Source organism: Natator depressus, chromosome 7, assembly GCF_965152275.1.
Source record: "Natator depressus isolate rNatDep1 chromosome 7, rNatDep2.hap1, whole genome shotgun sequence".
NCBI classification, from domain to species: domain Eukaryota; kingdom Metazoa; phylum Chordata; order Testudines; family Cheloniidae; genus Natator; species Natator depressus.
Window position 1 is genome coordinate 109,665,000 of NC_134240.1, and position 23,994 is coordinate 109,688,993.

At 38.8% G+C, this 23,994-nt stretch overlaps 1 protein-coding gene across 1 annotated transcript in view; it reads left to right on the plus strand.

The window, feature by feature from the left end:
- The window catches only part of HSPA12A (heat shock protein family A (Hsp70) member 12A), an 85,113-nt gene that overhangs the window by 16,202 nt on the left and 44,917 nt on the right, over window positions 1-23,994 (plus strand). The window contains exons 2-4 of the mRNA XM_074959275.1: window positions 10,596-10,681; window positions 15,740-15,867; window positions 23,127-23,313. Of these exons, the coding sequence (XP_074815376.1) occupies window positions 10,596-10,681; window positions 15,740-15,867; window positions 23,127-23,313 (401 nt within the window). The remainder of the gene's footprint in view (window positions 1-10,595; window positions 10,682-15,739; window positions 15,868-23,126; window positions 23,314-23,994) is intronic.

Consider the following 23,994-nt stretch of genomic DNA (forward strand, 5'->3'; position numbering starts at 1 on the left):
GGAACGTTTCTGACTTATTTAGAGATGAAAACTAACTTTAACTGGCCCTCTCTCCCCTGGTACCAGTATTTCAAGTCAGGCATTATGTATCTCAACTTTCTAGACAGTTTTTTGTATAAAACAAGTTAACTTTAATAGGAGTTATGGCATCTGGTCGATTAAGAAACAAAAAAATAGTAACTAATTTATATGAATCTTTGCAAACAACTCTCCTAACAAAAAAATGTCCAAATATGACAATCTAGGTAAAGGACTAGGACAAATTGCCCCAAAGGAATGGGATTTGAGGTGGAAAACAGTACCAGCAACCTCAGTCTATAGCATAGTAAAAGAAAATGTCTTTAAGATCCTGTTTTGATGTACTTCACACCACTCAGGTTAAAAGATGTATAGAGATTGAATGGGGATAAATGTGGGAGAAATTATGGTGAAAGAGAAGCTTTTATGCATATATGGTACACATGTCCAGGCATTAGAGAGTACTGAAAGGCACTCCATAACCAAATACCACAAATTGTTGGATATTTACCAAATGATCCTTTGGTAATCCTCTTAGGGCTCCCTAGCTGAAATGGTCACAAAACAGAAAAAGAATTAATCCTTGCTGGTAGCTGCTTGGCCATTGGTAGCCTCTCATTGGAAAAGAGAAAAATAGCCCAACCATAGAGGAATGGCTCAAAAAATATGGGAGGTTGTGATAATGGAAAAATTAACATGCCAGTTACATATGCAGCAAAATAGAGGACAGATAGATACTAAGATATTTGGTTACCTTTTATTTAACACTCAGACAAAGCACATTCACCTACAAAAAAACCAGCACACCTGTCCATTTTTTTAAAATATTAATATTTGATAGACAAGCCTGGTCTAGTATATAGGTGAGTATATAGGGATTTTAGTCAATTTAATAAAATCTCTAGAAATGACATATTATAGACATTGTAATGAGTCTGTAATATGGTAACAGCCTGTTAAACAGAAAAATCTGATGGGTATATTCCTGGATAGTGTCTCTTTAAACAAAAGCTAACTGTTTTAACAATTGTTTTAATATGGTACTATAGCAGATTGTAATTCTTTGTATTGTATCCAGTGGTTTACTACATGAATACAATCCTGTATACACTTCTTAATAACGTAACTAAAATTTTAGAAATGCAAAAAAGAAAGAGAGAGCAGAATTGATCTTTTTATTAATTCAGAAGTGGGTGTGAGTTTGAATAGCAGGCATTTGATATGTATGGCTGCCCCTGCAGAATCATGGTGGGTCCAGCTGACTTTGAGGTTCAAACACTGGGACCCACCACCATAGTAGGGGTTTAGATGTTAAGCAAGGTTCCATTAGAGGGACTATGTCACAACCACCCATCCCCAGTTATTTGTGCTACGACAGTCCTAAGAGTTCCAAATCAGTGTAAGTTCCTAGTTGTTTACCCTCCAGGATGTCAGTACTAGGCTTTATAGGCAGAGGTCCTCCTCACAGAACAGGTTCTGGAAGAGCGTGCTGCTCCCATGCTCCGAAGCTTTCTTTATGAAGTATATTTCTAAAAGGACCACAGTAAGAGCATGAATGACTCCATGCTAGTGATCTGATGGAAATCTTGGGATTCTGTCAGTACCTAATACAAATGCCACGTTTGTTTATGTTTTTAAGTTGCTTCTTTACATCTTTGTAAGTTGGTGACGTGAGGCACGTTCGATGATGCTCCTAAACCTGTTCTGATTGCAGTATATTGTGCACACGCCCCACCAGCTGAGCTACTGCTTCCATTTGCCTGGTGAAATTCTTATTTAGAAACCTTTATGCACTTGAAAAAACTTCAGCTTATCTGTTGTCTAAATTTGAGGTTGTGGGGCACCTCCTGCTGGGATTGAATGCCTTGTTATGGCATGCTACTTTGCTGTTGAAATGAGCGATTTCCCTGATATGTGAGGCAGAAGATCTGCCACTGGTGCCTTACGTATTAAAAAAAAAATGAGATAAAAGGAGAAAACAAGAAGAAATTGAATCTAATAAAGGAGGAAACAATCTGTGCATTTGGTTAACATAATTTATACCTAGCATTAGCATCATTTCTATTACTTATGAGTGTAAAGTTATCAATCATTTTTTTCTTATGGCATTTACAAGCTTACTGCCTTGAATTAATCATCTAGGGGAAAATTCCTAAAGACTTCAGAGATTAAGATAAGTGGAATCCCATCATAGTGAAATGAGTCATCTATGTAGAGTTTCATTTATGGAACACTAGAAGATTGACAGATGGCAAAGAAAGAGAATGATACAGTTATGGGTCCTCTAAAATCTATCTTTATGGAGAGTCCTATAGAATGTAATGGACAATTATAGCTTTTTCTCTAGCATTTTATTTATATATTTATTTTTGGTTTGAATCATTCTATATGGTTTAATAGAAAACTATTCTCTAGAAAACTACCATTGTCACATTCTATAGGATGGTTAAAAAAGCCAGTAGAAAGGATATTGTTTTCTATTACATTCTGTAGACTATTAGAATAGTTCCTATAGAATCCTTTTATATTTCCATAGGGCTTTTCTTAAAGGCAAGCACAATATAATCAGGGAGTTAAGGAAGGCACTGGAGAACTCAGGTACAAGAGGATGGTTAATTCTGAACTTCTTAGCCTTTGTCATTTCCTCTTAGAGCCATATTCTTTTTCTGATGTAGCTTCCGTTGGGTACAGTTTGAAAGACAGTGAGCAGCGATTCTGAGACTGCGCATATCCTATGGCTATACCTGTGGTGACCAGCTGTTCTGGACTCAAATACTACAAATAATGAAGCTTCAGTGGGAAGAGTAATACTAGTAACCTCTGCTGCTTTCAACTCCACAAGGTGCTACTGACCCATCCACATGATACAGCTGTAGTAGATGGCCCAGCACTGAAATGGCTCCGGTCAATCCTCTCCAACAGGTCCCAGAGAATGAGAGATCCTTCCCCTTCCAAAAAGTCCTCACCTTCAGAATTCTACAGGGATCCATCCTGTCTCCATTGTCAGCCTCCACATGAGACCATTTGAAGAGGTGGACAAAGGCCACAGGTTCAACTGACAGTTATATACTAATTGTACCAAGTTGTGTATTTACTTTCCACAGACACAGTTAGTGCCATCACAAGGAGATCAGAATGCCTACAAGAGATCAGAATGCCTAGAAGAACAGCTGGCTCAAACTGAGGTGATGCTGGTAAAAAGGGGACTATCTAGCTATAACCATGTCTTCCCTCTCCATCTTGCCATTTGTCAAAGAAGTCAAAGCCTCAGGGCCATGTTCAACTCACCATTGAGCCTAGATGATGAGGTATTAGTAGTGGAAAAAGCCTTCTTCTGCGTTCAGCTTGCTAGGAAAATCTTCCTCTAACTCCCAGATAAAGATCTGGCAGTAGTGATCCATGTGACGGTCGCTTTCTGATCAAATTGTTGGAACTTGCTGTGTTTGGGACTGAACAGGGAAACAGTGCAGGGGCTCCAGGCTGTGCAGAATGTGGCTGCTCATCTCAGTGGGGTTAGCTGCCATTGACGCATCTTTCTAATGTACTGCTCTCTCCGCTGCCTTGGCAGAGGGCTTGGTGCTGCCTGAACTCCAAAGCCATCAGTGGGTCAGGATCCAGCTACATCAGTGACCACGTCTCTCTTATTTCATCTTTATCTGGCCAGGAGATTGTGAGGGTTTCTTTCAGATGTGGACTTTGCAATTGTCATCTGTACGTTTGTCACCTCAAGATTAAACAACTGCATTGGACTGCACCTTAAGCCAAGTCTAAAACTGATGTTTGTGCAGACTGGTGCATCACTTATCTAGTGGTTTATCTCTCAAGGGACGGACAACACTAGTGCTCTGTGATATGCATTGGCTGCGTATTGCTTTCCAGGTGGAGATTAAGGTGTTGGTTTTATTTGATAAGTGACCTGCATGTCATTCTGCCACTGTTGCAGTCAGCTGAGGTTCTCAAGCTAGATACCCTTCAGGATAAAATACAAAGTAAAGACAAGTTGCTTTTTATATGCATTATGCCTCTAAAGATATAAATATGAATATTAAAAATTTGGCTTCAGTGCATGGGCGAAATAGTCTCCTCTTGTCATGTTCACAGCATACATGCAAAAATATTAGAGGAAAACATACAGTTACCTTGCTGGAAGCTTGCAACTTAACACTACTTTATTTCTTAGAATTCAGAACACACAAGAAACAAAAAGAGAGAGAAACAAAAACAAGCTGCTCCCTAAAACAGAGAAACACAACTCATCCCACCTTACTGTAAGTCGGTTCTTCTTCAGACTGGGTCTGCTAGGCCCAGACCTCACACTTCCCTGTAGAGCCCCCTAGCCTGGAGGCAGGACCAGAATTTAAAGTGAGAGCTTATAATTTTTAGTTTTCAATACACAACACTCCTGAGGAGCTGATACACTGAATTATGATCTGATCAAGTTTAAGGAGTTATGGGATGAATTTTTGTAAATAAAAATGAGCAAGAATATAAGGTATTCTTTGCACTGGATGAGGAGGGTAGCAGATACCACACATTTATGGCTTTTCGTCTTTTTTCCTCTTTTCTATCCTGATTCTCTTTCCACAGCTCTTCCATTTTCCGAGGAGTTCCTTTGAGTCTGTGTATTTTCCCATATTATACATCTGCTGTTTTGTTTTCCTTGCACATGTGTGTGTATGCATGTTTAGATGTGTGTATGTGTATGTATAGGCATGTGTATATTCTCAAACCATAATAAATGATCAGTAGATATGCAGCACACAGATACCGACAGATAATGTGCTGATTATAATGTGCACATGTGCAGTGTACTTTGCGCACTAAAATGTGGTTGCCAGAGTTTTTGTATCTGAACAAATATGCAGCCACCATACAAAACATTTTGTAGACTAAAGCAATTTCATTTTGATGACTGTGGGTTAAACACTGCAACTCTAACTCACACGAGTTATGTTGAAGTCCATGGGACTATTCCCATTAAGGAAAATCTGGCCTTTCGTAGAATATCTAAAAAACTGAACATGTGTTTTTGCTGATCAGCATTTGCAGAGGCACTATGGTATTAATTTGAATACCAGTGTCATCTTCTCAACTCCTGCATCTGGAAGCTCAAAGGTGGAAGTCCGTGCTGCCTGTTAGGTACGTGAAACCTCATTCTCCACCTTGTGTCATCACTTATGTCTCTGCAGTATGAGTCTAAAACAATATAATCCTTCATTGGGTAATATTTTGTACTTGCTTTGCACTGGTGTAAATGACAAACCACGGTGGGAGGCAATGATGGATTGAAGAGTGTATAAATTCTCACTTGGTGTGAACAGGGCATCCATATTTCCCCTGTATTGTACTGGGAACAGACAAATGATCACTTGTTGCAACTAATAATCACGGCTGCCCTTGTGTTTATGTTACCTGGGTAGGATTGTGAAGAAATGCAGCTTAAAGTTTGATATGCGCTAGTTTTGAAGGTAATAGTGAAACATTCTGTTCAGACAGTCCCTGTGGGTGCTTTGTGAGCCTTTGATACACAATATATTCCTGGGATTGGTAAAGTAAATTTCACGCAGTCCTCTAAGACATGAGAACTGTTACTGCATCAGCAGCAGAGCTCTTAATGTGAGAGTGGAAGTTCCAAAGGATTTGCAATGGGATGTGGAGTCACCCTGCCCTCTATGGAGGGGAGAAATTGCAGTGCAATCAGTTAACTGTTACATGTAAAGAGCTGTTAATTTCTCACAAAGGGTCGAGCTCTTGGTCCTCAGCACCCCGAGACGCACAGATGGGCAAATTTCATTTTAAAAGTTAAACTGTTGAGGGTTTATAAGAGCAAGCAAATAAGCTCCAACTTTGTGGGTTCTGTAACTCAGCCATGCTCAGATGCATTGCTCTCAAATTTCACAAAACAAAAATTATTCCGAAGCACAGACTTTTTGTGTGTCAGGCTTTGCCCTGGAGGACGTTTTTATCCTAGAGTAATAATCCTTGGGAAACAGAAGTTTAAAATTGGTAAAATGGATTGGCTCCTTCCCATATGAAGTACACTCAGGTACTTCGGGAATTTTGGTGAAAGGGTGTGATGATTTAAATGCACTAAGATATAGTCTATAATAAAAGCTCTCATTTTTATGGGCTACAGTCATTCGTTTATTCATTTATTTATTTTTATTGTTGCTTGAGCCTTCTCCTCCCATGGATGCTTTAAACTTCCATTTTCATATTATAGTACTGAGAGAATCTATAGTGCTGCTTTCCTTCTGTTGTATCTTTTGCTCTTTAAACAAAACAATGAAGAAACCACCCGGGCACTGCTGAGTCCAACAGCCAGGTTTACTTAATATACACAGACGTGCAAGGCCTAGCTATGCACATACTGCTGTTCTGACTGGTTTCTGGTGGCTTTGAAAACATGGAACACCGTGAGCACCATTAATGGGCTCACAGACTATTTAAAGAAATACTATCCTATTACTATAGATTACACCTTCCATTTTCTCTCTCCCACATGCAGAGTAGGATATTATTGTTAATATAATGGCAGCCATCTGGCTTTTCCAATGGAGGAATAATGGCTTGATTCATCAGAGAAACATATAAATTGCCATACTGGATCAGACCCATGGTCCATGTAGTATCCAGTCTTTGCCAACCCCAGCACTGGATGCTTCAGAACAAGATGCAAACAGCCAGGCATTAGGCAACTGTGGGACAGTCTGTCCTCAACATTAGGTCTCCTCCTAATCCCTAAATTGGAGAGATTGACTTAAACCTTGAAGCTTGAGATTTAATATCCAAAATATGTTATCAATAGCTGCTATAACTCTCGATAGTCTCATTCATCATGAGCTGTCATTTCTATGTAGATTCTCCTTTATAAAAAAAGTTCACATTCTATGAGCATTTGGCTTTCCGAGTTTTACCCAGATTTTGAAGCAGTGGAACAAAATGTGGAAATTATAATAAGAAATAGATGTGCAAGAGTAGTGGAGTTAATGAAGTTGGTAGATGTTAAAGCATCATGTGAGGCACTCTGGCTTCCAAATCCTTTAACAAAATCACTTGTTGATGTTTCTGGAAACTCAGAAATTTCACTGATATAATCAAATCAGTTTCTAAATAGTTTGAGTTAAATCTATGCAAATCACTTGTGTCAATGATCTTAACTAATTTTGAGAGGCTAAGACTGATAAAACTAAATTGATTTCAGTCACTCTGTAACTGAGTTTAAAATGTCCACGCAAGAAGGTTGCACCAATTTAACTAAATTTATTTTTATTTTAAATGTTAATAGTTTGTTTCGGGGACTTGTAGTATTCCAGATTTCAGTCTGGACCTATGACCAGACTCTTGCAACTGCCTTAGGTAAACAATTTACAAGCTATCAGTGATTAAATATTTGTTTATCATTTGTTACAGCCACTAGATGTCTGTGTGCTATGTAGTGTGATAAAGGATATGGTCCCTGATAAACAAGAGAGATGAAGCTGGAACTTGAACTGTGTGAATGTCTGTTTGCTTGGGTCTATAATTTAACATTTTCTTTTATAAATATCCCATTTAAAAGGACTGTTATTCTATATATCATGACACTATCTAGAATAAAGGTTTTTTTAATGGAGAAAACACCCATCCCTCACCCCCCAACTTCTGGCTTCATCTTTTCTTGCAGCCTAAACCATATGGCCTGTAACTCTTCTTAACCACCTCCTCTTCCTGCTCCCTGTTTCTTTGCAAGAACTCTCAATCTGGGTTCTGTGACTACAAAACACATTCCCAAATACTAGAACCTTCCTAAGCTTTCACTGTCTTTTCTGCTATTGGGACTAGACTTGTAAAATTATGCCACAATCTTTTCCCCAAAAGGACAGTATGAGGTTAACATTGTAAAAATAAAACATGCACACCCCAATATATTTTAAAACATTTCAGGAGGGGCCTTTTGATAGATGAAATCTTGTGTTACAAAGTTCCTACATATAATTAATCATTCACTGGTTAGCAAATCATTTCTGTTCTAGTAATGAAAACACTTACCATTAATCCAAAGATGAATGGAGTGTAAGAGGCTAGATTCCCGCAGCCTCTTTCTATAAACACGTTTTCTGCCTCTCAGTATCATCAACTGCATTCATTCATTCGCATGGGAACTCTCCGGTAATATCAGTGCCACTTTGTTATGTCATAACTCAGATTATTAAAGTTTTCCTCGTCATTGCAAACAGCTTGTCAGTAGCATTAGGAAATGTCATCAAATTATTTACACTGTGTGTAAATGTCATAATGAAACTGCTGCCTGCAACAAAATTAGAATGGCTCTTTATGCTGCACTTACACAATAAATAGTAAGTTTCGACTAAAAGTCCAGTTTTCCGTATTAGAGCTGAGTCCTGCAAGGTGGTTCCGGGCTCTGGAATTCTCTCCCTCTCTTGGTCCAGTAAAGCCCAAGGCTCAGTATAATGTTTCTCTATTTACTCAGGTATTTGCCAACACGTGGTGCTGGTAGGATGAATCAATGTGGTCATCATAGGGGACTTGATCTGTTTTTGTTTGTGTGTGTTTTTAAACATGTTCAGATGCAGTGGTGGGTTTATTTTCGCAGGTTTAAAGTGACCAAGGGCCTAATTTTTCAGCAGTCCTGAGCACTTGCAGTTCCCATTTACTTTAACTGGAGTAATGGGTGCTTGGCAGGTCTGTAGATCAGGTCCTTAGAAAAACATTCTAAAGAGCATTCTGTGGCTGAGACTCGTGGACAATTGATTTTAAACATTTTGGTAAATGAAAGTATATAAATCAGTTTCTCTCTATTGTACACATTTTTCTACCGTAAACTATTGCAGCACCCTATTCTCAGCTCGGCATTTTTTATTAGATAATACATTTATATCTGTGTATATATTCCCCCATTTATATACTTCTTGGACCAAATTATTTCTGCTGAAACTACATTGACTTGAATGGAGTTACATCAAGCATCAATTTGCCCCATGGTGAGTGCATCAAAAGGTTACTTATCGATTGCTCTCTGGGAAACAAAGGAAGCTGTATACTCTCACAGGATTTTCTTTGTTTCACACAAGGCACACACAGAAAGAGCCTGTGATTGAGCATATGCACGGAATGTAGATCACTAAAACTGAGGAATTTGGACAGGTAAGGATAAGAGGTAGCAACACAGAGAAATGTTAGAAACACATAGCCAACAGCTGAAAAGAATATTTTGTTTCCTACAAAGTCAGCATCCTAAAGACCATTCACATCAGGGAAAGACTCGCACTGACTGACTTCAAAGGGTATTGGATCAGTCTTGAAGTATCAAAAGACCTTAAGAGGAACATGGGTGTTCTGCTAAGTCCTTCCCACTTTTGCCAGAACATGCCCCTTTCAGGTCTAACAGAAACACATACAAGTATGTATTGCAAGATGCACATGTTTTGGAACAAAGTGGAATTTATACAGATGAATAAAGTGGTTGATACAATCATCAAATATACATATATTTTAACCAGCCTGAGAGGTGCTGTCCTAATCTGAGAGCAGAAATTTGGCCTTTACCCTCTTTTGTTCTCTACCACAAGTGAACTGACACTGTACACTTTTAGCTCTGAGAGTGAGGGTGAGAATATTTGATGATTTTTTTTAAATAGTGTATTTCGGTATTTATGCAAAGTACTTGATATTCTGCTCGTCAAGTAAGATTTTAAATGTATGCAAAACCAAAGAATTCTTTTATCATTCATTAATGGTGCTTTCCTGCCTCCCAGTTGGGAGTGCTACTGCAGCACTACCAACAGCTGTACCACGTGTTTCACTGTGGATGTATTAAAGAGAAGAAACTGAGCATTGGGAAAGTTTAATAATAAATGCTCGTGACAGAGTAATTGCAATTCGCTTCTACGGAATTGTCAAATTGATTTAAACTGCTCTTTTACTATTGAAATTAGTCTTTTTTGATCTCACATCTTGTGTTCGTCTTCTACGTTTGCAGGAATTCTCAAGTTTTAACCGTAAGCTATTGGTGGAAGTGTACATAGTATCAGCTCTTTATGTCTGCTGGGACTTCTGAATAATGTTAGGAAGCTTTCAGAAATGATGCATAATATGGGAGGGCGCTCAACCAGGAAGCTCAAATAAACTTTCAAAACCAAAATCACAACTTTGTAAACTGTGGTATCAGTGGAGATACTAGAAGCGACTATTCAGTTTAAGGCTTGCTATACCAGATTACTTACGGGATTTGGATGAATGGTGTGCATTCGTCAGAAGATTCAAATAATAAATAAGCTGTCAGTACAGCCTCCACCTGACTTGGAATACATGTCAACTAGCAAATCTTCAAAAGAACCAGCAATATTTTTAATAGTTTATAAAACCAAAATAATATATCATAATTATTAAGAGAGCCTGGTTTTATAGAATTTACCTTCTTTATGGTTGCTTTAATGGTAGGATTGTCACAATAGACAAACTGTGCACTGGTAGAGAGAGCAAACTACTTTATACTAACCTACTTATTCTGCTGCAAAGACATTTTTGTATGTTCAAGTTGCTGAAGAGTTTTCTTTCTTTCCATTTTCTTTCAGATGCAGTTTCCACACCTGCTTACTCATCCCCAGCTAAAAGTTTAGGAGACCCAGGAATAACACCATTGTCTCCATCGCATATTGCGGTAAGAAATATAGGGTATATGTTGTACAGTGCATTGACATTATTTTCTCCTGCCTGTCCCACCTATAAGAACTCAGGACTCCTGACTCCTCAGTCTCCTGGTCATCAGTTACAGAACTCGTGGCTTATATGCAGAAAGTTAAAGGAGCAATTCCACTAGCTCAGGAAGTACAGATAAAGAATGAACTCCTGGCCCCATTGAAGTCAATGGGAGTTTTGTCATTTACTCCAATGGGGCCAGAATTCCATACAAAATATATAAGGACAGATGTAGAGGAAAGTGACACTCATCTGCATAAGCCGGTCCAATACCGCTCTACAAAACAATCCCTTTTATCCCCACCTTTGTCATTCTCTTGCTGTCTGATCTTGGGCAATCACTGAAATATTCCCTGTTCTCTGAAACGTGACTATATAATAATAGGATCTCAACACTTATGCATCACTCTGTCCTCTTTCTCTCTCTCTCTTCTTTTCTCATCACAAAGAAAAATAAAACATTTACAGTTGCCTATGGGGAACACCCAAAGAGGTCACGAAAAGTCCCATTAAAGGATGCTTCTTTAACCTATCTTAACTCCCCCTCCCCTCCAGTTCCACACGCACAAATCACATTAATTTCTTTGACATACTCCACCCCTTATCACTAAGCCCCAGGGATGGCCAACACAAGCACAGTAGTACCTCAGAGTTACGAACACCTCATGAATGGAGGTTGTTCATAACTCTGAAATGTTCGTAACTCTGAACAAATCCTTATGGTGGTTCTTTCAAAAGTTTACAACTGGACATTGACTTGGTAAAGTTTCAAAGCTGTATTACGTGGAAGAAAAATGCTGCTTTTAACCATTTTAATTTAAATGAAACAAGCACAGATACAGTTTCTACCTTGTCAAATCTTTTTTTAAACGTTCCCTTAATTTTTTTAGTAGTTTACATTTAACACAGCACTGTATTGTATTTGGGTTTTGTTTTTGTCTCTGCTGCTGCTTGATTGCATATTTCCAGTTCCTAATGAGTCCGTAACTCCGGTGTTCATAACTGTGAGGTTCTACCGTAACGCAATGCGCGTTCTACTGTAACGCACTACACATACTACTCACAAAACAGTGGTGCTCAGAACGTGTCATTGCCATTGTAGAATCCCTTCCCCAGCTTCACCTGGCTTTGCACATCAAGTACAAAGCTGTTTATCCTTACCTTAAGGTTTTTCACCGCTCAGCCACTGCTTAGATTTCTGCATTCATTTCCTCGTCCCCTCACTCAGTCCAACTCTCCCACCCTTTGCCTCTTTCTCCAACTCATGACCTCATGCCGTGTTCTGCACTGCTCCTTAAACTTGGAACTCCATCTCTCTTCTTGATTATCAAGCAACCACCTATCTCTTTAGTAATATCTCTCCTGTGAATGCACTACTTCCGCAAAGCCTTTTAATGGTGCACCAGTGAAGTGTATAATTAGAGAAATCAAGGATAAGAATCCTCAAAGTTTGAGATTAGTCCTTCATCAGGTCATCCCTGGTGTGGCGCTTTTCTGTTTTCTCTGTTGTAAATAGGAAGCCCCTGGAGGCAGGGTCTGTAGTCCTTTAGTTATTTACAGCACAGAGTATACTGACACTGCTCTGTAAAATGTAAAGGGGTTGTCCAGGTAGAGTCATGTGGGGGAATGTCCTTTTCTAGACTAAAAAGGCATAATTTTATAGAAGGGAAGATCAGGTAGCCCCCAGTATGTGAACTGAGTAATATATTTTCCAGAATGCCCAACCCTCATCAGCCCTATGCAGCCAGCAGTGATTCCGAACAGCTCTCTGAAAATATACAGATGCCTGATACTCAGTTTATCCACCAAATCCTCATGTTTCTGAACTCCAGGACCTTACTCCTCATCACCAATCTCCAACAAGTCCTGGCACGTAGGTGGCCCTTAAGGGAGTCAGTTAGTAGGATCCAGGGGCTTCAATGAAAGAAGGAATGGTGGGTCTGAATATCTACTGAATATGGAGACCCCTGAATCTCCAAATAACAGCCTGTTTGCCAATCCCTATTTCAGGGTGGGTAAAAGCCAATTTAAATCAAATCAATCACATTTTAATGAAAATAAATCTAATTTAAATAAAAATATTTTGTATTTAAATTAAATTCAGGGTTGCTTATTTTTTACAGTAAACTATTGAAAATTAATTTTGAAATTGACAATCTAGGTTAGGGCCTGAATTTATTATAATCTGTTAAAATCATTTAAATTAAATACAAATAATAATATTAAGCAGTACATGTATGTTGCCAAGTTTTAAAGAAAGTCAAAATACTGAACTGTTGGAAGTTGCTGGCTAAGCATCTGAACTCATGGTTTGTTTGAAGTGCTAACCCAGCTTTTTGACAGCAGTAACCTCTTCTGCAGGCTGAGAGAGAATGTTTCCTTCATCGCTGTTTGTTCAGCTAGTTCAGTGACTAGTTCATTCAAAGCTAAGAAACCAAGTGGGAATTGAAAAAGCTTGTTTTTCTCTTCTAGTATATGAATAAAAACTAAGTGAGTAGGAGAGCTATTATTTTGAAGGACATTGTGACCAGAAATAATCAGTTCAATTCACTAACTACAGATTATACTTTCTTTGTTTACTAAATCAGTTCGTTTTAAATGCAAAATGTGTTTTGATAAACTTTTTTTCTTATGTATTCAGTAGTTTTATATAATCCAAAAAATAAAATTCTGTTTTTGTGCATTTTTAATTAAATTTTAATTTCCACCCAAATAGAACGTAACTCAGATCACAAGTATAAAATCATCATCAAGTAAATAAATAATGCATCGTTCACCATTTTCTAACATAATAAAAATGTAAAAATTAAGAATTTGAATAAATGTAGGTTATGCTATCTAACTGCATTTAAAAATGTGTATGGATCTAGTGTGTCCTCCTGGTTAGCACTGCATTTCACGTAAAGGCTATTTTTATTTGCAAATCAACATGTTTTAATGGTTACCAGCCAATGGGAATCAACCTTTCTTTAGGAAAATAACTAAAACGTACAAATGCAAAACATGATTAAAATTGATTATTTAAATTAAGGTTTCCTGCTTGTTGATTGAAATCATAACTAAAATTGGTGATTTAAATTGTTTGATTTAAATCAATCCACCCACCCATATTTAGAGCCTCATTTGATAAGAGGCCAAATGTTTCCATGTTTTGTGCATGAGTTGGTTAGTTCCTCATTCCATTTGGCTTTTGATGATGTGTAAGGGGCAAAGGGTGTAGAAAGTTTACATCACAGTTAAGTAACCATGCATCTGTATTTGGGCTAAATCTCTTTAAGCTTGTCCCTTCGGACAGTTTAGTAAGGTATCGTTTGCTGTATGAATTTTGTTAATTATGCTGTCGCTTGCAACTACAGTTTACTGTGACAATTGCCTTGCCCCTTGCAGTCAGCTGTAAAGGGCTGATAAAATTGTTACTGAGAGTAGCACAGTACACAAAAAGGTGATTAGTATAAGAGTGTTTATGTTCTGGTGTGTTTACTATGACTCTCCCAGTGGAAGTTGTGTGATATCCTCTCAGTATGTGCAATGGTGGGTTTGCAAACAACAGAATACCGTGGACGGAACTGGGGCATAAGCTCAACCTACATTTTCAGAAGTGACTAGTGATTTGGGTGCTCAACTGGAGACACTTTTAAGAGGCCTAATTTTCAGAGAGTGGGTGTTTTAGGAGTATCTGAAGTTAGGCACCCAAAATGACTAGTCAGTTTTGAAAATTTAGGACAAGAACTTCTGTGGGTGGCCACCTTCCAGGTTTTTTAAGTTGAACAATATAATTGATTGTGTCTCTTTAAAATGTAATAAAAACATAAGCTGTGTCTATAAACTGTTTTGACACCCTTCAAGGGAAGGCACTAATAAGTGCAAGGTGTGAATTTCATAGTTAAGGTTGAATTAAGTTTTGCATTTTGTATACAATACAGTATATTTCCATGTCCATGGTGGCAAAATCCATGGCCAAATGGTAGAACTATGTGATAAAGGGTAGAAACATACAATGAGTAAAATTTTATCATAGACCTCGCTTATACTCTGTTCATTAATCTATTTCTGCCAGGATTTATTCCATAAGTCCAGCTCCCTGAGCAGCTTCAAATAGCTGCCTTTTTCTTTAAAAAAATATCAAACCGCCACACAAATATTTCTTCCTATTTCCTACAAAACGATAGTGGCCCAGGGCCTGGAACAAGCAATATTCAGCTTCATGTCAATAACTAGTTAAAGGCCTGATATTTCATGAGTGCACAAAGCTAGGAATGGGGGCTGTATGCCAGAGAAAAGGGGAGAATCTTGGTATTCCTGTGGGACCCTCAGCAGTTTAAAGACGTTTTTAGAGATGTTTTCAATTCATTAGTTTAAAATTTTCTCTCCTCTGAGTCCTGTCAAACTAAACTGATTGTAACTAAGGCCCATGGATTTACAGGCAGAAGGATAGGCAGCAGGATATTAGAATTAGTCCTAATACAATCTCTAGAATGTTTCCAGAATAGGTTTTCCAAAAAAGATGCAGCAATATGTGATGCTGTGGTGCGGTATAAAGCTTTACTGGCAGGTATTGGGTTGGCCTGCACACCTTCCTGCTGGCTTCACCATTTCTGAGCAGTCTTACTTGTGCTTATATAACTTATAATTTACTATGTATTCGATGTATGGTATCACTATCATGTATTCCATATATGATACACAGAGGTATAACATGTTTTTCAGCTAATACATTTCTAAAAGTTTGGTAGCTAGCCGTGTAGGTCTCAGCTGTTACTGGAAGTAAACATGAAAGGATTTCTGATTCATTTGGATTTGTGTGGAAGGTACCAGCATTAACTGTTAGTTTGGTTGTACATTGCATTTCCATGCCCATTAAGGGATGTAGACTACTGACATGGTTCTGGGGGACCGCACTTTTCTGCAGAAGACAGATGAATGCTTTGCTGCAGTTCAGAGCCACTGAAAGGTAGGACAGATTACAATTCCTTCTCTAAACAGTGACTCAAAATCTGTTCTGTTTCTGTTATTTTAACAGAAGGACTCTGATACAAATGACGCTGTAGAGCAGTCATTCCTTGTTGTTGTGGCTATTGATTTTGGCACGACATCCAGTGGCTACGCCTACAGCTTCACCAAGGAGCCAGAATGTATTCATGTAATGAGGTAAGGGCTGCATTGCAGCATTGAACTCCTGATGGTGACAGTGTATATTATCTGCAGTTGCTGCATCTGAGGTCAGCATGGGTTTGGAATGACTGGATTTGTATACAGCCACCAATGCGAAAACCCCCTTTCATGGTGTAAATTTCTCCTATGTCCCTATCTTATTTTAGTTGCTTTAATAATAAACATAAACATGTTCTCTGTGAGTCTTATTGCTCAGATTTATAAAATGGTGTGAATTAAAGGAGGAATCTGCTGGCAAAGTATACAGAAGCATTCAGGGAGCAGTTATGACTGTGGCGGTCGTGACTTTGTTATCCATGTGCAGTAATTTCTCTATTAGGCACTTTGGGATAATGGCAGTTCCAAAAGTGCCTAATAGAGAAATCACTGCACATGGGGTGGGTGCAAGGCCCTTGTCCTTTTGCCTCATATCATACAGAATTTGGCAGGTACAAGCTGGCATATCTGCACATCTTATTATTTAGAAACTTTGGATAAAAATTTCCAAGGTCCCTAATTCCCATTTTCAAAATACACCTAGATACCTAGGAGCTTGTCACTTTTGAAAATGTGACTTAGGCTCCTAAGTCACTTAGGACCAGATTTTCCAAGGTGTTCAGCACCCACAGTTGGAGACAGGTTTTCAGAAATGCTCAGCTCCCAATTAGGCATCTAAATTAAGAGGCCAGATTTGCAAAAATGCTCAGCTGGATGCATTTGAAGATCTGGTCACTAGGCTCTTTTGAAAATTTTACCCCTCATCTCTCCACATTGCAGAATGATATGGGGGAGAGGGGGTTAAGAGAGCTAAGAACAATGATGGTTATTGCTATGGGTGTCCTTAAATATTTTCAAACTGAAGAGAAGCATTTAGGCTGAAATACCATTGCTTTATGATGCTCTAATTAAATTTTAAGAAATGGTGCAGTTTGCAGTTCTGAGCAGTAGGTGGACCCTAACTGAAATAAGTAGGAGAAAGTTGTGCATATTCATTTAAAGGGGAAAGTTTACCTCTCCTAGCATCTCAGTAGGAGGAAGTGAACACAGAGAGAGAGAAGGTTCCACCAGGGAAGTAGAGTGGCTGTGACCCTCTGTGATCAACAGCAAGGAATCAACCCAGTTACAGTGACCACTGAACACCACAACTGACTTAAAAGTGGGGAAAGTCTAGAAAAATAAGACGCACCTTAAGATGCCCCTTCTGCCGGAGGTGCAAGGAGGCAAATGGCATAAAGCTAACTATGCCAGGGATTCCCCAATATCCCTGGACTCCCTCTTCCTCTGTTATGGCAGCTTTCCATTGGGAGCAGGGCAAAGGGGATCTGGTCTTCTCAGTCTAATGGTGCATCCGTAAGTCAAGTAATGTAGCTGTCTAAGGTACGGTCACTTACCTAAATTATGCCTGCATATAGTTGTGTACACAACATTTTTTTGACTGCAGTTATTTGCACCCACAAATTGTTGGTTCAAAAACAGAGGCCAGTGTTTGAAGATTTGGACCATTTAAATTTGTTACTTTGGGAGGGGTGCATAAACCCCTGGTAATGTTACGTTAAGGTTGTTAAGCACTCAAAAGTCAGAAAATGTAAAAGTGAAGCTTAACTCTACCACTTATATGCATGTATGCATACAAAATACCTGTTAGTTATGTGATTACATATTGTTTCTCAAATAATATAATGCAATACAGCTTTTTCCCCTGCGAATTTGATACATATGCATCTAGTAATGTGATCACAAATATAAAGACTACTGTGATGGATACACAAAAGGAAAAGAGCACTGGAAAATGAAAAGGAAAAGTTTTGTGTTTTCTTTTTTCATTTCCCATAATTCAAAATTGACTTCAGTCTTACTAAAAATATCTTTCTTTAAAGAAAAGAAAAGATAAATTGTACCCTTGTGTAGAGAACAAATTATGGGAAATTTCAGCCCAAAAGGTGAATAGTTTGGAAAGTTGAGTGTATGAAAATATTAACTGTAGCAATCACTTTTGTCATGAGGCAACTTATTATTCATCCTTCTGGAAGTCTGAAAATTGGAGTAAAAAGGACTACAGTGCTACTAACCAAATGAGACATGCTGTAGTTCTTCTAAGCAGAGAAGCTATCTGTGGACAGTCCTGATTGTGCAGTCAACGTCTGTGGTCAGTTTATAAAAAGCCTTTCTGCCCCATTCATCAAGGGTCCTTCAAGAAACCCACAATGCAATTCATGAAAAGGTACTTGGTGCTACCAGTTGGAGACAGATAGATACCAAGCACCACAGAGATGTATGGGAGGCAGAATTGGACCCATATTTACTAGTAAGTTTGCATATCCATTTTTGACAGTAAATTAGTTTTTAAATGAAAAATTAAATTCTTGATTTTAATTGTTAAAATAGGGGATCTGGATGAAATACTGGAAGAAATGGCATTTCTGAGATTGTACTTTAGTGATCCCAACCTGTGCTACTGACAGGGCCATTCTTACAAAGCCATAGCACAGTGGTGCCTCTGGCCCACCACTGCTTAACATCTTAAACTAAGTCTGTAACGTACTGTGGAAATTTTAGGTAGTGACACCATGCAAACTTTTAGGCCCAACATTTGACCTGTAGTATCTTAAGTCCTCAACCTGCATTTGGATCCACACCCTGTACTTGTGCAGAACCCCCTGTACTTGTGCAGAGCCCAGTTAAAAGCATAGGGCTTCATACAGCTGCAGAGGTCTGCCAGTGCAGATGTTATTGCAGGGTTAGACAATCAAAAAGTAGTTGCAGTACAATTGATGGAAAATACTCTCCAAATCCTAAATATCACTTTACCACTCACTTGCTGAGAAATTATTTGGTACAGAACCTAGACAAAACCAATGCCAACAAAGGGAACAACATGCTGTTATGGTGACTTGGATATGTGTAGACATTATGTTAGATGCTAGTGCAAAACAAGGAGTAAAGGAAGAAGCCATGTTTCTTTCAAGCTAGAAAGAATTTTTTTTAAAGTTTGCCAAATTGGAAGGACAAAATTTAAAGGAAAATAAATGTGGTACCCACATTTCCAGTGTGGCATAACTAGCGTCTTAATAACAAGAACACTTACAAAAATTACTGACTCTGTGCTTTCACCCATGAAGTTGTGTTCAGAAAGTGCATGAAATATGCTCTTGGCAGTAACACACATCTATAGATTTCTATTTTCATTGTCTCTTAATTACTATAGAGAATTTTGGGGAAAGTGTTTCATGATCCTGTTCCAGCTACAACGTGTTTATGAAGTTCAATGAAAAAACATAATTTTAAAAGACTAAGAAGTTTGACAACCAGTAGTTCAGAGGGCATTAAGAAGCTCAAAATATTTACATAATTAGGGTTACATGTAGTATAATTTATAAATATTTGAGCACAGGAAATGTCACTTCCAGCTGAACTTCCAACATTCTTGAGAATGTTTACATTAAAATGTAGCACACCAGTGATACATTGTCGTCTTTCCTTGCTAAGAAATCTTGGTTCTCTGCCTAACATTGATCCTTTCCAGACACTTGGATTTCTGGCTACCTTCTAACAAAGCTGCTTTTCTGTAAAATGTCTCAAAGTAGTATCGTTTTGACTTTCAACTACAAATTCCTCCTTTGGTACAAGAGCAGACCACAAGGTTTCAGTGATATAGATTATTAGGCTACTGGATCTCAGCAGCATTGTGGCATGCTATATGCATGGGAAATATAATCTGCAGGCAAACCAAGATGATCATTTTGACTCCAGTTGTTATTTGTTGTAAGCGCCAGTACTTGCAAACAAAGAAAAACTTCTAGGAACTGATCCAGCAAAGCACTTAAAGCATGTGCTTAGTTTTAAGTATGTAAGTAGTCCCATTGACTTCAGTGCTTCGACTTCAGCATGTGCTTAAGTTCTTTGCTAGATCAGTGTCTAATTTACCTTGATTGCATAGTTTTAGCTTTGGTTTTACCAGTTACAGTACTTCATGCCTGTAAAGTCCCATTAACTCCTCAGTGTTTCTGTCAAGATATTTGTAATGTCCTTACCGTAATCCATGTCATGGGTTAGGAAGAAATATCTTGCATACTCTGAAGAATACCTATCGACTGATAGTGATTTACACAAAGCTCTCAATATTTAGGCTGATGCTTAAATAACAGATACTTGAATTTGTCTAAGTCTTTTCTGTTCATTTGCAACTCGTATAAAATATATACAATAGGTAAAACAAAGCATGCTAAATTTAATATACTATCTTATATGCAGAGGAAGTAGCTCGGCCTGTAGTTAACATTGCCCAAAACTCCTATTATAAGACCCTGTTCCCAGTGGCTTATAACTTTGCCAAATGCTAACTGTTCAGGCTGAAATTTTCCATATCGTGTCTGCCTCAAGCTGGATTTTAGCCCAATCCAGCAAAAATAGTTCAGCTGCCTCAGAGGATGAGAGTGAGGGAAAATGTGTTGTTTTGCCATGTTAAAAAAATTTTACAACTTTTTGGTTGAAATCTCTAGTGTCCCCATGCTTTGGAACTGGGACTTGAAAATTCGCAGCAGGGAAAGCCTTGGTGTCAGGGATGTGCCTTTTTCTGTCCCTCTGAAAATTTGCCCAAATTTGGCTAATTATAAGATTCTGAAAAGTCTTGGTTTACACTTGCTCAGTAGAGATGGCTTAGAATTCAGTAGCTAAATTCTCCAAAGACTCTACCGTCCCCTCATAGCCCCTGTGTGTGACTGGATTGCACCTGTATTGCTATCCCCATAAAGCAGAGGCATATGCTTCATCCCGGGCCTGCAGGGGCTGAACAGGACTTCCCTTTAAATTTTCCTCTAAGTTGCTGGGGGCTGATGTAGTGCCAGGCCCAGGAACTGAGAGCAAGGAAACTGTCTCTCTTGTGCTCTCAATGTTCCCTAAAGCTGACCAGTCTGGTCAGACAGTCTAGTCTGGTGCTTGATGGATGAGGATAAGAAGAAAGGCAGAGAGACAATTGTAGAAGAGAGGCTTAGTCAGAAGTGTTTGCAGTCCCTGTATGCATAGCATTGACACACAGTACTGCTGATTCTTCTGAGAGGGAGAGGCCTTCTTTACATAACCATAAAATTACACAGAAAAAACCAACATTATGGTCACAAAGTCATGCACTCAAAAATTAGGAAATGCCAGAAATAAGGTTGCTTGTGCAACCTCAAATTGGACTCCTTGTGTGTATGCATTATGATTGTGACTGCTTGAAAATTTTCCACTTAAACGGTTTTTTGACTGAAAATTGAGAGTTTAGCTAAACTAAATCTAAAATATTTCTTCTCAAAACCAGAAATACTCAGTTTGGAATTGTCATCGCAATGCCTCAGGGGAGTTGTTTGGGTGTCTTATGCCTCCAGTTTCCCCTATCGGCTGTGTTCCCCAGCTAGACTACATCTCTGACAATGCACCATGTTCAGAGACTCCCATGATGCATCATGGCAGATCTGCAAGAGGGGACACTGCGGTGCATCCTGAGGGAACATAGCTTGGCCAGGGAGCCAAGGCACCTGAAAATACAACTCTTGTGAGGCTCCACAGCTGCTTGCTTCCCTCCTACCCCCCAAAAAGGTCAAAATTGTCCACAGGGGAAAATATCTTATTTTTCAACCAGCTCTAATTATGATGCAGTCTTTTATTACATGATCACATACTGTTTACCCACAGGTTCCCTGCCTCATTCAGTGCACAGGATATACACTACTCATATATATAGGTAGTTATTCAATATATCTATTTATCCTCTTCGGTCAGTTTGTGGCCTCATACTTTATTTTTCACACACCATCCAAATCTGTACCGAATATAAAACTATTAATTTCCTTATGGGCAAGGGTATGATTCTCTCACGGAGGTCGCAGATTCCGTGACTTTCTGGGACCCCTATGACTTCCTTGGGGCAGGCCTGGAGCAGCTCTCAGTCCTGGAGCCACTGGAACAGCAGCTGGGATTGGGTCAGTACCCCTGAAGCTGCCGCAGCAGCTGGCTGGCAGTCAGCCCCAGAGGCGCTGGAGCAGTGGGCCCAGGGCAGAAGTACTGGCTGGGGTTGGGTCAGCCCCTGCAGCAGGAGCAGCAGTGGGGCTGGGGCAGCTGACAGGTCAGCCCCTGGCAGTGCTTTCACAACCGCCCCAGAGTATTTTTAGTAAAAGTCAGAGACAGGTCGTGGGCTTGCAAGAATTTTTGTTTATTGCCCGCAACCTATCCCTGGCTTTTACTAAAAATACCCATGACAGAATCTTAACCTTACTCATGGGCTTTTCTGTGATGTTCTCACCATGATATGTGGATGCTTCACAAAAACTAATGAATTTATCTTCACAACCCCCTGGGAGGTAGGGATTTATTATTATGCTCATTTTGCAGATGGGGAACTGAGGCACAGAGAGGAAGGCTAACATTGTTTACACTCATTTTGGATGCCCAAATTGAGATGCCTAGGGTGTTATTTTTGAGAATATTTAGCATTTTTATAGCACATTCTGTTAAAACATGGCTCCCATTAACTTCAATCGCAGCTGTGAGTGCTCAGCACTTCTGTAAATATGCCCCCTAAGGTTTCAAACGAGGTACCCAGAAAATGAGGAACACACAATCGGTGGCCAGCTGTGAAAAGTTTGTTTTAATTGACTTGTCCAGCATCACAAAAGAACTCTAGAGGCAGGGATAGAATCCAATTCTCCATGGTGACAGTTGACTGGATGGGATTTCCTTGATGGGGTCTTGTGGAAATGGTTGTAAATGATCATGTATTTAAAGGCTATGTTACAATGCATATTGACAAGGGGGCTGATTTAAGGTTGTATGGGCAACAACTTTTGCATTTCCTAACTTTTGAGTGCTTGGCTTTGCAATCTTAATGTTCTTTTAAAGTGGGGTTTTTTGTATATAATATATATTTCATTTGTTAATTATTTTATTGATTTTCAATTATCTTGATATTTTTGTCCCCTTGTTATTCCTGTGTAGCTCACACTATGGGAGTTATATACCCATCAAGGGAAGGATATAACCATACTGTTGAAAATTTCATGACCATGTGTGAAGACTGTTAAAAGTCTGGAACAAAGTTTTCTTGGCTGTGAATAAACATTCACTTTTGGCCTAAAGAGCATTCAAATCCAAGTCTGCTCATGTGAAATTCTTCTGTGTAACCCATTGCCAGATCCAGCTTGCTTACACAATGCATTAATAAGCATATCATTATGAATGTTAATTATCACTATTTTGAAGCTGGTTCATCTTTTTCCTAGGCGATGGGAAGGTGGAGATCCTGGTATATCCAATCAGAAGACTCCAACTACTATCCTCTTAACACCAGAAAGAAAGTTTCATAGCTTCGGTTATGCAGCAAGAGATTTCTACCATGACCTGGATCCCAATGAATCCAAGCATTGGTTATATTTTGAAAAGTTTAAGATGAAGCTACACACCACTGGTGTAAGTAATAACTGAGCTCTGCTTCGATGGTTTGCATTTGTAACTAAACATATTTTTATATTGACCATGCGAGATTTCTTTACAAATTATGAGCCAGGCATGGAGCACCAGCATTAGTACTTGTACAAAAAAATGGATTTGATTATTAAGTGAAACTTATAACGTAATGCCTACTGCTTTATTTTACTTCCCTCTCCCAGCAACAAACATTCTTCAACATTTTAATTAATGCCATTCTAAACCTTGGCAGCTTCCTCTCCTGGACTATCCTGTCCTGTCTGCTCTTTTTGAGTGAAATTCGCTCCTGAGCAGAGAGCTTATCTAAGGCCTGTGTACCACTTAAACCCTATTCTGAAGGCATAAGAGGAACTTAAGAGCTACATAGCTGTAAGGGTGACCCTCTGCATGGGAGTGAATTCACCCTTAATACTTGGTGATATATTCCAAAAGGAAGTCATGTTATTATTCGACTGTACTCCCAATTATTATACTCTGACTTTAAATCTTAAAATAACCATTCTAGAGTTCTGGGGGTTGGTCTTTCTTTTCTAGTTTCACATCTTGGTAGGAATTCAAAATATATGATTTTTTAACCTTTACCTTGGGCTTCATTTTTTGCATGCAGTTTCATGGCTTCAATTAATTGCAGGTGCAATTTATGCAAATGAGATACTTAAATAT